The 16,595-nt window shown below is 40.7% G+C and overlaps 1 protein-coding gene across 1 annotated transcript in view; it reads left to right on the forward strand.

The window, feature by feature from the left end:
• Window positions 1-699: 699 nt before the first annotated feature.
• FAM151B (family with sequence similarity 151 member B) overlaps window positions 700-16,595 on the forward strand; it is a gene marked incomplete at both ends in the record, with an annotated part of 31,400 nt that continues 15,504 nt past the window's right edge. Inside the window, 5 exons of the mRNA XM_080718872.1 lie at window positions 700-724; window positions 3,271-3,396; window positions 10,107-10,272; window positions 13,099-13,316; window positions 14,648-14,783. Coding sequence (XP_080574998.1) covers window positions 700-724; window positions 3,271-3,396; window positions 10,107-10,272; window positions 13,099-13,316; window positions 14,648-14,783 — 671 coding nt within the window. The remainder of the gene's footprint in view (window positions 725-3,270; window positions 3,397-10,106; window positions 10,273-13,098; window positions 13,317-14,647; window positions 14,784-16,595) is intronic.

The following is a 16,595-nucleotide window of genomic DNA, read 5'->3' on the forward strand; positions in this document are numbered from 1 at the left end:
TGAGGAGAAAAATAATAACCCCCCCCCCCCCCAGTGTACAAAGACTTAAAAACATATTAGTCTGGAGGCTGGGCGAGAACAGCTACCTTTACTTAGTGTTATGTCAGGTAATGTGTTGCTATCCCAATTTTACCACGGGCAGCTTTAGTGGTGTTGGAGTCGCTGACATCAACAAGGTCCCTAATTCTGATGAGCCTGTCTCCGAGGGCTCTTCCAGTCCCTCTGGGCTGTAAGCTTGAGTCTCCAGGGGAACAGGGAGGCGATGGGTGAGATCCCTGCAGCTGGGAGTTTTCTGAGCGAACACTGCTAAGGAAAAGAAGTCCAGACGCAGCAACACTCCTCTTTATGAAGGAAACGATCCCAGGTCTTCTCGGGATGTTACTAAACTTAAAAAGAAAAATGTACCCGGTTTATCTGGATTCGCGTACCCTACACCAGCGCAGGCTTTCAATCCTCGGTCTTCATCACGCAGAGCTCCCTAGAGAACTAGTTCTCTGACCTTTCCGCCAGCCCTCGGCGGCGGGAACTGCGCGTGCGCGTGCGCGTGCGCGTGCGCGCCGCCCCTTCCGGCCCGGCTTCGCCCGCGAGCCGGAGCCCACGCGCGTCCCTCGTGGAGGAGCCGGGTTTCCACGCCGCCCGCGACCCGCCGGTGGCGTGCCGAGAGCGCCGCGCCTGCGCAGACGGCCGGCGTCCATCACCATGACAATGCCCGCTGGGGGCCCGGGTAAGCGGCGGTCCCCGAAGCTTCGGACCGAGCTGCTCCAGCGCGGGTGCGCTCCGAGGGTTCCGAGCCGCCGCCCCGCCCCCCGCCTTCGGGTCTCGGGGCCCCGCACATCGCTCCCCGCCAGGGCCTGGAGCTGAGCGGCTCCGGGCCGCCGCGCTAGGGCCAGGGCCGGCCGTGGTTCCCCGGGAAAAGTACCTGGGCGGCCCGACCTGCAGGGTTATTGCTTTCTCAGGTCTTGGTTGGGATGGAAGGAATGTGACACTTTGCAGTTCATTTCAGCAGGCCGTGGGCCGCGGCCGGGTGCGGATCTGCAGCGGCCGGCGATTTCCCGCCCTCTCCTGCACCACCTTGGGAAGCCGGTCTCTGACCCCTGGATTCCAAGGTGTTTTAAGCTACAGCCTTTCTGGGCTCCTTAAGGTTACAGAAGCAGGAGTAATTGCACTAGACAGTCTCCGTGACACATTGCTTTTTCAGTGTAGGTGTTTTCTTGATATAAACACAATACTGATGCAGGATAGAAGAAAAGAGGTAAAAAGGCAGAAAGGAAGAAGTAAAATAAAACTTTAAGAACCTGGTGCCAAAGCTCTTTATTCCCCAAACAGTTCTCTTTCCCAGGCCTAGTTATTTCAAATTCGTGGGAAATCTGTAAATCAAAAGAAGAAACTAGTTGCCCTGTGTACTCTTATCAAGATAGATATCTTAAGAAGCCTGTAATGTAGGAGACTCTCCAGCTTATCTTTATCAAGTAACAGAGACCACAGTTAGCCTAGGGACCCTGAGGAAGACCAGACCACCTAGAGACTACCAGACCGTCATCATCCTCACATACCTTCCCATAACCACGCTTCACCATGTTTTTCTTTAAAAGAATAACCAAATGCCGGCTGTGGTGGCGCACGCTTGTCATCCCCGCGCTCGGGAGGCAGAGACAGAAGGATCTCGCAGGTTCCAAGCCAGCACTGGCTTAAAAGACCCTGTTTCCAAATAAAAAGTATAAAATAGGTGTCTGGGAGTGTAGCCCGGAGGTAGAAGGGTTTCCAGGAACCCCACCCAGTACCACAAAAAAAATAACCATGAACCCCGAAAGTGCATGTTCCTTTTAAGATAATCCACCTTCTTCCTTTAATGTGTATTTACAACTTTCGTAAATCTGCCTCGGACTAGTGTGTGCTGAAATTCTTTTCCTTTGTGCAAGCCAAAGACCCTGCCAGTCCTCAGGTGGGTTTCCCTTTTTGGGAACTCTTTGGGTCCCTTATAGAATCAGGCTTCATCCCCTAACAATATGCAGTATTCATTATAGGATATTTTAAGTATATTGACATAGGGAAAAACCTCAATGCCAGTACTCAGAGGCAACATGAGTGGTAACCTTATTGTATTTTCTAACAATCCTGACTTTTATGAGGGATAAAATCATACACATATATGTTATCTTATTTGTAATAAGAATTTTATTGAGTAAATGGATGTGAAAATTTTTTTAAGGTATGTGCTAAGCACATAGGAAGATCACAGGTTCAAGACAAGCCTCAGCAATTTAGCAAACCTCTCTGCAATCTAGTGAGTGGGACCCTGTTTCAAAACTCAAAGGCTGAAGGTTTAGCTCATAGGTAGAATGCCTCTGGGTTCAGTCCCAAGTACCCCCCCCCACACACACACACGGCTGAAGCTGGCATAGAAACTGTCCTGTTTCAGCCTCCTAAGTACCGAGATTACAGGTGTTGTCACCATGCCCGCCCGGTTCCTTTTATTTTGAAAGTGGGTCTTACTCATTTGCCCAGTTTGGCCTCAGACTTGCAATCCTCCTGCCTCAACTTCCTTTCTGCTCAGCCTCCCAACTGACATTAATTACATTGTGATGCATGCCTGTATTTCCAGTACTTGGGAGGCTGAGACTGCAGGATCACAAGTTTGAGACCAGCATGCAGAAACTGAGTGAGACCCAAAACAAAAAATAAAATAGGTCTGGGGAGTAGGTAGAACTCTATCCACGCACACACACAAAAAGAGAAACTATGTAAGATGATTATGTTAGTCTGTTATAATATCTGACATGTTCGCCTTTGATATGCATAATAAAATTTATTTTTTTGTATATGGTACTGAGGGGTGGAACCCAGGGGCTTTCTACCTCCGGGCTACACCCCAGCTCTATTTTATATTTTATTTGGAAACAGGGTCTCACTAAGTAGCTGAAGCTGGCTTCAAACCTGTGCGATCCTCCTGTCTCAGCCTCCCAAGGGCTGGGATTACAAGCGTGCACCACCACGCCCAGATATAATAAAATTCATTTAAAAATTGTACCCCATACCGCCAGGCGTGGTGGCACACGCTTGTAATCCCCGCGCTTGGGAGGCAGAGACAGGAGGATCGTGCAGGTTCGAAGCCAGCCACGCTGGCGTAAGAGACCCTGTTTCAAAAATATAAAATAGGTCTGGGAATGTAGCCCAGAGGTAGAAGGGCTTCCAGGAACCCCAGTACCACCAAAAAAAATTGTACCCCATATAAAAACAACATTCTTTTTTATGTAACTACTGTTATTTTAGGATCTTGGAGTGAAAATGTACTGGAGTATTTTCTGAGAAATAATCAGATTACAATGGAAGATGGCGCTGAGATCATCTGGTACCACGCAGCTAACCACAAGGCGCAAATGAAGGAGGCACTGGAAAGTCAGTACTGTCTCTTCTGTTTCTTTGCATAGTCTATTAGTTCAATGCCTTTTCATATCTAGTAAAAAAAAAAAATGTTCTCAGGTTTTTTGTTAGATTATATTAGGATTGATCTGTCAATTTTACTGGACTAGGGAGTGTGTTCTCTCTGCTCCCACCTGAACAGTGGGGAGCAGCCATCTGGATGCTTATAATTGGTCAAAGGGACTTTTTATTTTTTATTTTTGCTTCAAAGGAACTTTTGAAAAAATTCTAATTTGGAGATGATGATGTAGTTAGAAATTAGCAGACTTATTTAGCTTTCAATGAAGTTGTGTACTCTGGCTTTTATAGGTGATAGTATTTTGAGCCCATTTGCTAATTTGGGTTTTTTTAATTTTTTTTTAGTGTGTGCATGTCTGTGTGGTACTAAGTATTAAATTCAAGGGTTCTTGACTTCTAAGCTACACCCCAGCCCATTTTATTTTTTATTTTTATTTTTTTGTGGTACTAGGGATTGAACCCAGGAACATTCAGCCATTGAACTATACCCCTACCCCTATTTTATATTTTATTTTGAAATAGGGTCTTGCCCGGCATGGTGGCACACACTTGTAATCCCAGCATTCAGGAGGCGGAGACCAGAGGAGAATTGCAGACTGCACAGCCTTAGCTACTTAGCGAGGCCCTTCACAACTCAGTGAGACCTGTTTAAAAAAAAAAAAAAAAGACTAAAAAAATAAGGTTGAGGTTGTATCTCAGAGATATGATGCCCCTGGGTTCCATCCCTGGTACTGCAAAAAAAAAAAAAAAAAAAAAAAGGGGGTCTTGTTAAATTCTGAGTGTCTTGCTAAGTTGCTAATGCTGGCCTCCGACCTGTGATCCTCCTGCCTTAGCCTCCCAAGAACTGAGATTACAGACATGTGCTACCGTACCAGGTTGGCTATCTTTTTTCTTAGAATCCATTGGAGAATAGGGTACTGCTTATTGGAGCCTTCAAACCGCCTCAACAGCCTGAAGGCCCTGCACAAACCAGCCTGATTCTCTGAGCACACCTGGTAGTGTGTTTGTGTTGCATCATGCTGGCCTTAGAGTTCTTGCATGGCTGAGCTCCTCGCCTCCTCAGGCTCATGTGCGTTTTTTGCTGGAATGCTAAGAGCATTCCACACTTTGCCTGACCAGCTTTTTACACTTTTTGGTATCAGTTGAGGAGTCACATCTTTTGGTTTTTGTTTTGTTTTGTTTTGTTTTGTTGATACTGGGAACTGAACTCAGGGACATTCTACCTCTGAGCTACACCCCCAGCCCTATTTTATTTTTATTTAAAAATAATGTCTCGCTAAATTGACGAGAGTCTTACTACTTGCTGAGGCTGTCCTTTAACCTGGGATTCCCCTGTCTCAGCCTCCCAAGTACTAGAATTACAAGCGCCCACCACCATGCCTGGCTTTAGCTACTTCTTTAAATGACTTTTCCTGAATCCAGAATCAAAATTCAGGATAGCTCTTTGTACTTTTCTATTCTTTCACTGAGCATATTTAAATCTATTGCATTAACCATTTTCTTTTTTCTTCTTCTTCTTTTTTTTTTTTTTGGTGGTACTAGGGTTCCTGGAAACCCTTCTACCTCCAGGCTATACTCCCAGACCTATTTTATATTTTTATTTGGAAACAGGGTCTCTTAAGCCAGCACGGCTGGCTTCAAACCTGCGCGATCCTCCTGTCTCCGCCTCCCAAGCGTGGGGATTACAAGCGTGCGCCACCACGCCCGGCAACCATTTTCTATTTAATATAAGTATATTAAGGTTCCAAATACTTTTAGAAATATGATAAAATATCATTCAGCATATTTTAAAGATTTATTTATGTTCAAACAAATATCATTCATTCCTTTTTATGAACTAATCATTCCAGTGTATGGATATACCACATCTTGTTTATAAATGTATCAACTGATAAACATTTGAGTCATTTTCATTTTTTTTACTCCTATGAGTACTACTATTATGATTGTTCATGTATAAGTTTTTGGTCATGTTTTCAGTTCTTTTGCATTATATATCTAGGAGGAGAAAAGCTGAGTCATGGTAATTATATATTTAACTTTTTAAGGAACTGCCAGACTTTTACAAAATGGCTGCACCTTTTTACATTCCCACTGGTAGTGTGGATAAGGGTTCCAATCTCTCCACATCTTTGCCAACCCTTGTTATGGTGCTAATAGCCATCCCAGTGTGTGTGAATTGGTATCTCATTGTGGTTTTGACTCATGTCTCCTGAAAGAGTAATGCTGTTGAGCATCTCTTTGTGTGTTTATTGGCAAATAGCTCATATTTGCAGCTGAGTAGTTTCCTCAGACTGTTTCCTGCCTGAGAAATTTGAGAACCTACAGACCTCTTTTCATTTTGAACTATCTCTGTTCCTTTTTGTCCAAGTGGATAAATCTCCAATAAAATTGTAGTAGGTTTCTTATATATCAAAGTATAGACCACTCCCTTAATTAAAAGCCATACCCCAGATATCTTTGAGTGGTCTTCTCTGCTTTTCTCTGCAAGTTCAGTGCTGTAGACAATTCTAGAATTCTTTTTATCTATGTGGATACATGAGGCCCCATCCTTCTGTGGTCCTAACAAATGGTCTTGTAGTGACACCTTTGGCTTGATATTGACTTATTTTCCTATGGTGCTGTGTTTAAATATTTGTTCCCTCCAAAACTCATGTTGGTTTTTTTTTTATACTTTTATTGATGCGTTATAGTCTCATAGTCTCACAGCATAATGAAGTTCATAGGGACAGTGACAAATACACACAGAACTTGGTGAGTTTCTCCATCCCTCTTCCCTCCCCCCTTCCCCATATAGGATACTGAGATTGACATCAGTATTCTCACATATGTCAGTAGAATTGTTTCCTTTATTAATTCTTCCTTTGCCCCCCAATCCCCAAAAACACCTCCCTGGCTCCACTGGAGTTTCTCAAACTCTATCTAAAGTCTCTCTTATGTCCCAGTTCTAGCTTCTGCAAATGAGAGAAAACATATAATCCTTCACTTTCTTTGACTGGCTGATATCACTTAACATATTCTCTAAGTCTGTTCATTTTCCCGCAAATGACATAATTTTGTTCTTTATTGCTGAATAGAATTCCCTTGTGTGTATATCCTATAATTTTGTGATCCATTCATCTGTTGATAGACACCTGGGTTGGTTCATTGATCTGGCTATTATGAGTTGTGCTACTAAAGACATGAATATAGATGTATTACTATAATATTCTTTGGAAAGATACCCAGGAGTGGTATAGCTGTTTTGTACGGTGGACCCATTCCCAGTTTTCTGGGGAATTTTCACAATAATCTCCATAGCAACTGTACTAATTTGTAATCCCATCAACAGTATAGAAGAGTTCCTATTTCCCCATATCCTTGCCAGCATTTATTGTTTTTTGACTTCTTGATGATTGCCATTCTAATTGGGAATAGATGGAATCCCAGTGGAGTTGTGATTTGCATCTCCCTGATTGCTAATGATGTTGAACAATTTTTCATGTATATATTAATAATTTGTATTTACTTGCCAATGTAATGATATTGGAAGATGAGGCCTTCAAGTGCTGGGCTCTGTACCAGCAGGGCATGGGAGGATGTGATGAAATAAAGGTTCTTGAGACTTCATTCCTGGTCTTGAAGAGGTGAGGAGGGAGAAGGCAAGAGAGCCAAACTCTCTGAGAAAAACTCACCTCTTCCTTTTATTACATTTTACAGAATTAAAGTTGGGTCATAAATCATAAATTGTCTTTGGCTAAGGAGTAGAGCATTGTGTCAGGAATGCTTTAGAAAATGAGTTAGTATCTAGCAGTTTTGCAAGCACGGCAGAGGTTGCTGTCCTCAGCTCCCTCCTTAGGGGGTCTCCCACTTTTAAGCAAAGCAAGCAAAAGGTGTAGTAAAACAGGAGGAAAGAGATTAAATAGCATTGAGGTCACTGTCTTCAGTTCCCCCCAAAAAGGCAGCTGTCTGGCAAAGCAAACAAGAAGCTATAAACCCTAAGCCAATATTTTTTAGACTTAGAACAGTTTCCCATATTTAAGGTGATTAGGTCATGAGGTCTAAGCTGAAAATATATCCTCTATATGCTACTTAAGACCTGAACAGTTACTTATTTAGATTATTTCTCTCTTTTCACTTAATTATCTTAGGCAATTACAAAAAAGCCAATTGGGAGCCAGGCATGATGGTACACACCCATAACCTGGTACTTGGGAGGCTGAGACTGGAGGATCACAGGTTCATGGCCAGCCTTGGCAACTTAGTGAGGCCCTCAAGAAACAAGAAGGGCTGGGGGTATAGCTCAGAGGTAAAATGCCCCTGGGTTTAATCCCTAGCAACAAAGAAAAAAAGAAAGAGAGAGAGAAAGAGGAGAGGGAAAGAGAAAGGAAGGAAGAGTCCAGTTAGCACTTTCAACATTCTCCTTGGAAACCTCCTTAGCCAAATCACCAACTTTATTAGGTATCATCCTTGTCTTCCACCAGTTGCTGTAAGTGACAATGTTGCCAAATGTTTTCTTTTCTTTTCTTTTCTTTTTTTTGGAGGGGTGGGGGGGTACTGGGCGTGGAACCCAGGGGCTTTTCTACCTCCAGGCTATACTCCCAGACCTATTTTATACTTTATTTGGAAACAGAATTTCACTAAGTTGCTGAGAGCCTCACTAAGTAGCTGAGGCTGGCTTCAAACCTGTGTGACCCTACTGTCTCAGCTTCCCAAGCACTGGGATGACAGGCGTGCGCCACCAACCTGGCAAGTTTTACCACCATATAAAACATCATCTGTTCTCAAACCTGGAATAAGTATGTCCACACCTCTTTTCCACCTTCCATGAACGGCTCTCTCCCTACCTTTGTCTTCACCAGGTCCCAAAGCCAGTGCCACACGTCCCAGGTTTGGTAGTAACACTCCACTTCCAAGTACTTATTTCTGCTTATCTATTGCTGTACAATTAACTCCTACAAACGTAGTAACTTAAAATCACATGGCTTATTATTTCTTGGGATTTTGTGGATAGCTGGCAGGTTCATCTGTTGCATGTGGTATAAGTTGGGGACATTCATGTAGCTGCATTCAGCTGGGCGCTCAGATGGGACTGGGAATTGCAGCATGACCTGAGTCATGTGTCAGAGGTGGTAGTGCCATCAGGTGGGAAGTCTTAGTTCTCTTTCCAATGGATGCTTCTCTCTGTCTGTTCTGAGTTCAGTAATTGCTCCTGAACTTCTGGTGAGATGGTGGCTGGCTGGACTTCAAGAGGGAGAAAGAAGAAGCTGCCAGGTGTTATAAGAGTTCCAGAACAGTTTTATTTCTACTACTTTCTGTTGGTCAAATCAGGTCACAAGACTAGCCTTGTTTAATGAGAAGGGAAAGGTGGGAAGAGAGATTGCATGTTGGGGGGAAGTACTGGCTGCCATCATTGGGATCCATGTACCATGAACTGCTTAAACACATTCACACTAAGTGACCAGGGAGTTCGTTACATGTTCAAAGGATGCATGCTTTTAAACAATCACTGAGCTGGGCATGGTGGTGCATGCTTGTAATCCCAGTACTTGGGAGGCTGAGACAGGAGAATTGTACCTTCTTTGCCAGCCTCAGTGACACAAGGTCCTCCACAACTTAGTGAGACCCTGTTTCTTTTTTAAAATTTTTATTATTATTATTATTATTATTATTATTATTATATTATTATTATTATTATTTGGTGGTACTGGGGTTCCTGGAAACCTTTCTACCTCTGGGCTATACTCCCAGACCTATTTTATGTTTTTATTTGGAAACAGTCTCTTAAGCCAGCGCGGCTAGCTTCAAACCTGCATGACCCTCCTGTCTCCACCTCCCAAGCGCAGGGATTACAAGCGTGCGCCACCACGCCCAGCGAGACCCTGTTTCAAAATAAAAATATAAAATAGGACTGGGAGTATAGCTCAGAAATAGAAGACCACTGAGTTCCTTCCACAATGCCACAAAAATAAAATAAAATCAACAGTCGCTGAGTTGTAAGTCAAAGAAATGAATTTTAATGTAGACTTTCAAACTTGAGCAACAAACACCCATAGTTTTTAATTGGTGGATTGAAAAGATAAAAATATTATCTATTGCTAAAAACTTCAATGAATACTTATAGACTTTATAATAAGTTTATATTATAGATTTATATAACTTTATATAATGTAAAGTAATTATTACTTTGTAGACTCTCTTTGCTTAGGTATTGGAAAAAAATCATAAATATGACAACAGGTTAGGAGCTCTGTGACCTGAGGAAAGTCATTTAGCTTCTTGGCATGTTTATTCATCTATTAAAAAATATAAAGACCACGCCGGGCGTGGTGGCGCACGCTTGTAATCCCCGCGCTTGGGAGGCAGAGACAGGAGGATAGTGCGGGTTCGAAGCCAGCCGCGCGCGCTGGCTTAGGAGACCCTGTTTCCAAAATGAAAATGTAAAAATAGGTATGGGAGTGTAGCCCCAAGGTAGAAGGGCTTCCAGGAACCCCAGTACCACCAAAAAAAAAAAATATATATATATATATATATATAAAGACCAAATATAGTAGCTGACACGTAGTACTTACTCATTAATTATTAGTTTTCTTTCTTTCTTTTTTTTCTTCCCCAAAAGAGAGATGGCATCTCCCGCAGTTCTGCCCCTGGACTTATTAGCATTAACGGAAGTTCTCCTATCTGGACAGGTGCTGCTCACATGATAGAGGCTGATGTTCTTCTTCCAAGTGATGAATCAGAACATGGGCAACCAATCATGGCCCATCCTCCTGAAACAGACAGTGATAACTCGCTCCAGGAGTGGCTGGCTGAGGTTATGAAAAGCAATAAAGGCATCAAACTGGATTTCAAGAGGTATTTGTACAAACATGCTTCTGGTTGTTATAGAGTAACTTTGGGAGAAAAATTAATAGTCACACATATCTGTGCCTGACTGCCTATTTTTGTGCCTTATCTAAAATGAAAAATAAAATTGTAGATTCTAATATGTTTCAGGAATATAACTAAGACACACTTGAGCTGCTTGCTAAAATTGTTTCTTGAGAACTCTTTGAGGTTAAAGCTATTTTTTAATGAAGGAGTCCATAAGTGACCACTCTGATAACAAAATGGCACATTTAAATTCTTTTGTTAAAGAGTTGTTTGGGAAGGAAAGATTAGGAAAATTTTATTGAAGTAGTTAATACATATCCAATTTGATTTTTATATTTATAAAGGGACTCATTTGGAATTCTTCAATAACCAAAGTGCTCCTTCTATTCTGGACCTGGCATGGTGGCGCATACCTATAATCCCAGTACTTGGGAGGCTGAGACAGGAGGATGGCAGGCTAGTGTGTGGTGACTTAGTGAGACCCTGTTTAAAATTTGAAAATATAAAAAAAAAGGGGGGCTGGGAGTATAAATCAGAGGTAGAATGCTCCTATGCCCTCGTGTTCAATCTTCAGTACCACTGCCAAGAAAAACAGAGAGAGAAAGAGAGAATGAATTAAATAAATTAATACTTTGGTGGCATTGATAACAGAGAGTAATATCAAATGTCCTTCCCTGTGGATAGGGAAGGAAATTTTGCTTTTATAGTATTTTGGCAGTGTAAAAATTATATTTAGATAATTTTTATATATATACTGTGATACCAGAAAAGCTCATCACAAGCCCCATGAAGGCTACTTCTATTGAAATCCAGGATTGAGGGTAAACCTACCTCATGTCTGAGTCACATACATTTTTTTTTTTTTTTTTTTTTTTTTTTTTTTTGGTGGTACTGGGGATGGAACCCAGGGGCCTTCTACCTCCGAGCTACACTCCCAGACCTATTTTATATTTTATTTGGAAACAGGGTCTCTTAAACCAGCTGAGGCTGGCTTTGAACCTGTGCGATCATCTTGTCTCCGCCGCCTCCCAAGCGCAGGAATTACAAGCATGTGCCACTACGCCCGGCTTATTTTCTTTTTTCTAAGATACACCCCCAGCCCTATTATTTTGATTTATTTTGAGACTGGATCTCGCTAGGTTAATGAGAGTCTCACTGTTTGCAGAGGCTGTCCTCGAACCTGTAATCTTGCCTCAGGCTCCCAAGTACTGGGATTACAGGTGTGTGCCACCATACTCAGTAGGTTAATCTTACAGGTTTGGAAGAAAGTCAGATTAGAAATAGTAAGATGTTTAGCCAGGAGTGGTGGCACATCCTTATAATCCCAGCATTTGGGAGGCTGAGACAGGAGGATCCCAGTTTGCGAACAGCCTCAGCTACTTAGTGAGGCCCTCTGCAACTTAGTGAGAACTCGTTTTAAAATAAAGAATAAGAAATAGGGCTGGGGTGTAGCTTTTGAAGGTAGAATGCTCCTGGGTTCCATCCCCAATACTGAAAAAAAAAAAAAAATAGTATGATTTTCAAGTAAACTTTGCCTGTAGAATTAAAAAAAATAAGGTAGACTGATTAAAACCTTAATGTTTTAACATCTGTAGGTACCAGCTAGAATCGACACAGGGAATGAAAAGGACAAAGAGAAAAAATGAAGCAGGTTTTCAATTTAAACTAACGGAAATATCCTTGTGTCTAGTTTCCAGAATAGGAAGCTAGGTAATAGTTTCATAGTCAATAGGTTATTAGGTTACAGTAGAAGAAAAAAGATAGGGAACTTGTACAAGCTTGGAGGAAATAGTTTTATGCTTTCCAGTCATTCTTAGAAATGTATTTATTTAGGTCTCCAGGCTCACCCAAGAATACATGGGGGGAAAAAAAGTACTCTTCTTTTTTTCTTTCTTTCTTTCTTCCTTTCTTTTCCTTTTTTTTTTTTTTTTTTTTGTGTGTGTGTGTGTGTATGATACTAGGATTGAACGAACCCAGGGGCATTCTACCTCCAAGCTACACTCCCAACCCTATTTTATTCTTTTATTTTTGAAACAGAGTCTCACTAAATAGCTGAGGCTGGCTGTGACCCTTCGATCCTCCTGTCTCAGCCTCCCAAGTACTGAGATTACAAGCGTGCATCACTACACCCAGCTAAAGCTGGTCTTTTCTTTCTTGAGAGCCTTGAATTGGTGTTGGAAACACAGTGCGTGGACACACTTGATGCTTCATGAGTATGCACGTGCAGGCTTTGAGTGCACTTCATTTATGGTCTCATTTGTACCCCCTCTAATGAGCAGATAGGTGTGTCTTCTCATAGTTTCACACTTACTTATCCTAATATCCTTGACACCTCTATGTGGTTCACAAGTTGTGGCAATATCCACATATTCTAGAATCTTTAAATTCCTTTCATGAATACTAAGTATAAATCAACATTTTATTTATTTATTTTTTGCGGGTCTGGGGATGGAACCCAGGGGCATTCGACCTCCGAGCTATACCCCCTGCCCTATTTTTTATTCTTTATTTTGAAACCGGGTCTCACTGAGTTGCAGAGGGCCTCACTAAGTAGCTGAGGCTGTCCGCGAACCGCGATCCTCCGGTCTCAGCCTCCCGAATGCTGGGAATAAATCAACATTTTGAGGTATGGTCTATGTTAGCTTTTCCCTTTGATACCTTGTGACCTTTGATTTTATTTAACTCAGGCATTACTGGATTATATTTTAATAATATATCTGAGAACATTAAAACCACAAGTCTTTTGATTAAAATCACTTATTTTTGGCTGTAGGAATATCTCTCATTGGTAACACACTATGTTTTTAGTCTGGCAGCTGTGGAGCCATCCATGAAGCTCTTGGAAAATGTGAAGAGGCACCTGAGGCGTCCCGTGTGGGTCAATGCCGATGTTCTTCCTGGTCCAAATGGAAGTAGCAGAGTCGTAGATGCAAAACCATTTATAGACACCGTGACATCCTTCTTTCCAGATGTGACGCTTTCCCTGGGTTGGACCACGGGATGGCATCCTGAGAAAGTCAATGAAGGTGATAATTCTAATTAAAATATCTTCCATTTATAAAATAATATCTTTAGTGTAAAGCCTTCTTATTCAGCGAATGTTAAAAAAGAGTTTATAGTCATATAAATATAGTTTCTGTTAACAATCCCTCCTAACAATAAAAGTATCATTTTATACACCTTTAAAAAAAGCAGAACATTTCCCTTCTCTTCCTCAGGCAAACTAACATATTCACTTAGGACTTCTGTAAGTATTCCTTGACCTTCAAATACATTTTATAGCATATTTTTGATAAGAGTTTAGGGTGCTTAAAACATTTTTTCTTCTGATGCTGTTTATAAAAAGGCAAGTGTGTTTTCTGTTACATCTTATGATTTATGAAGTCAATTTTACATTTTAGATAAAATTTACATGAAATTCAGACTGGTCAAAAAGAAAACTGATTTGAAGTTAATTATCACTTAAATAACTAGTAAATAACCTATTAAAGCTTTTCTTGGAAGAAAAAACACAAGAAGAAAATCTCAGTTTATATTAATGACTCATGTATACCTCAGAAAAGAGGCTTAAAATCTTTAAAGTAAATGAAATAATGTCATATTTAGTATTTTTGCACTTGAGAGAATAATAAAATCAGCGCGTGTGTGTGTGTGTGTGTGTGTGTGTGTGTGTGTGTTGCTAGGGATGGAACCCCAGGTCTCACACATGCTAAGTTCACACTCTACCACTGAGCTACAACCCTAGGTGTAATAAAACCCTCTTGCTGTTTTAAACTGTTGTTGAATTTGTTCTAGGTCTTTTGATTTTTTTCATCTACATTTTCTACTCAAAATAATTTTTTTGGGCTAGGGATGTAGCTTGATGGGATAGTACTTGCCTAGAATGTACAAGGACCGAGGTTCATTCACCAGTACTGCAAAAGTTATATTTTTAAAAATTTTTTCTTACATTGTGATTTATTTATTTATTTATTTATTTATTTATTTATTTATTTATTTATTTATTTTGGTGGTACTGGGGTTCCTGAAAGCCCTTCTGGGCTACACTCCCAGACCTATTTTTTTTTTTTTTTAATTTTTATTTGGAAACAGGGTCTCTTAAGCCAGCACAGCTGGCTTCGAACCTGCGCGATCCTCCTGTCTCCGCCTCCCAAGTGCGGGGATACAAGTGTGCGCCACCACACCCGGCATTAAGTGATATTTTAATTCTCTCAATATGAATAGAAATTTTTATGAAGTGTTTATGAATTTACCTGTAACTTATCTAGATTTACCTACTCATAGGGTAATTTAGTTTTAATTCAATTGACTTTCAAGATTTCAATCCGAAACTTAAATTTCTCTCTTTTCATTTCAGGATACAACTGGACAATGGTGAAAGAGATGGAATATCTATGCAATGGCCTGAGCCAGCCTGTAACATTCCCTGTCAGAGCAGCATTAGTCAGGCAGTCTTGTCCTCAGTTACTTTGGCTTTTAAAGAAATCAAACAGGTATGTACCAGTTTAACAATAACAATATCAGGTGTAGCCGGGCGTGGTGGCGCATGCTTGTAATCCCAGCATTTAGGAGGTTGAGACTGGAGGATCACGGTTCATGGATAGCCTCAGCTACTACTTAGGCCCTCTGCAATTTAGTGAGACCCTGTTTCAAAATAAAGAATAAAAGATAGGGCAGGGGGTGTAGCTCGGAGGTCGAATGCCCCTGGGTTCATCCCCAGACCCACACACAAAAAAAAGATATATCTATATAGATATATAGATATATATCAGATGTGCATGTGAGTGTGTAAGACACAGAGAAAGAAAGGAAAATTTATTATGGAAGACAGTGCTGTGAGAGAGAAAGATACTGATACCGAGAAGGAATGAAAGCAGTGTCTAAGCCGGGCCTGGTGATGCACGCCTGCATTCCCAGTGCTTGGAAGGCAGAGCCGGAGAATTGCCGGTTCCAGGCCAGCCTCAGCAACTTAGCAAGGTCCTCAACAAGTTAATGAGTTCATGTTTCAAAATAAAATAAGAAACACACACACACACACACACACACACACACATACACTGAGAGAAAACAGTATCTAAGTGCATAGATTCCATCACTATGTTGAAACTCCTTGAAGAACCTTTACTTTCTCAGCGTAGTATCTTTCACCCCTATTCCACACAAAAGTTTGTGCATGTAGAAGGAGTGCAGTAAATGTTGTCAGCTTTTTTATTATTCTTACATTCACAAAAAGTTATGAGTAGACAGTTTCTATTTGACTTCCATCATAACTTCAGAAATCTTTTTCATATAAAAGCTTATCTTAATATATAATAAAAATCACTTGGACCACCTATTAAATATTAAAATGTATTATAAAGGCCCAGACATTAAAACAATTTGGCACCACTTTTAAATAGTCCAGCTAATAGAAAGTTCTGTAATGAATCCAAATCTATTATGGAATTTAGTGTAGGATGAAGCTGGCATTGCAACTCATTATAGCAGTTCAGTAACATGTTCAGATTGCAGTTAATTGTGTTAGAAAAACAAAGCTAATGCTCTCCTTAGTCCTTCAATAATAAATCCTAGTTGAATTAAAGATTTGAACATCAAATAGTAAATGCGTAAAGAAAAAACATGGGATGATTTTTAAATATAGTTTCAGAATAGAGAAGGCCTATTTCCTCAGTACTAAAGATACAAACCCAAAAGTTATAAAAGGAAATTTTGATACATTTGAATATATAAAAATGGAAAGATTCTGGTAAAATATCCTCATAATATATGAGAGACATGTAAGGAATTCTTTTTTTTTTTTTTTGTGGGTCTGGGGATGGAACCCAGGGGCATTCAACCTCCGAGCTACACCCCCTGCCCTATTTTTTATTCTTTAGTTTGAAACCGGGTCTCACTGAGTTGGAGAAGGCCTCACTAAGTAGCTGAGGCTGTCCATGAACCGTGATCCTCCAGTCTCAGCCTCCCGAAGGCTGGAGGAATTTTTACAAATTATTTTTACAAATTATCCAGAGCAACACAGGTTAATAATTCACCATGTTAGAGAGAATAACAGAAATAGACATGCATCCATTATTGGCAAGAGTGTAAACTGATCGATAATTTGCTTGAAGATAAATTTGGTACACACATATGAATTTTATCAGTGAGGACTTAGTAATAGATGTCCACATAAGCACAGAGATAGTATTTGTAATTGTGAAAGACTTGAAATGTTCTAAATATCTATCAATCCGAAACTGGTTGAACAAATATGGTATCCACACATGACAGAGTATTATAGATAAACGCAGTAGACCCTATATTTT

The sequence above is a fragment of the Muscardinus avellanarius genome (genome assembly GCF_963383645.1).
Source record: "Muscardinus avellanarius genome assembly, chromosome: 1".
NCBI classification, from domain to species: domain Eukaryota; kingdom Metazoa; phylum Chordata; class Mammalia; order Rodentia; family Gliridae; genus Muscardinus; species Muscardinus avellanarius.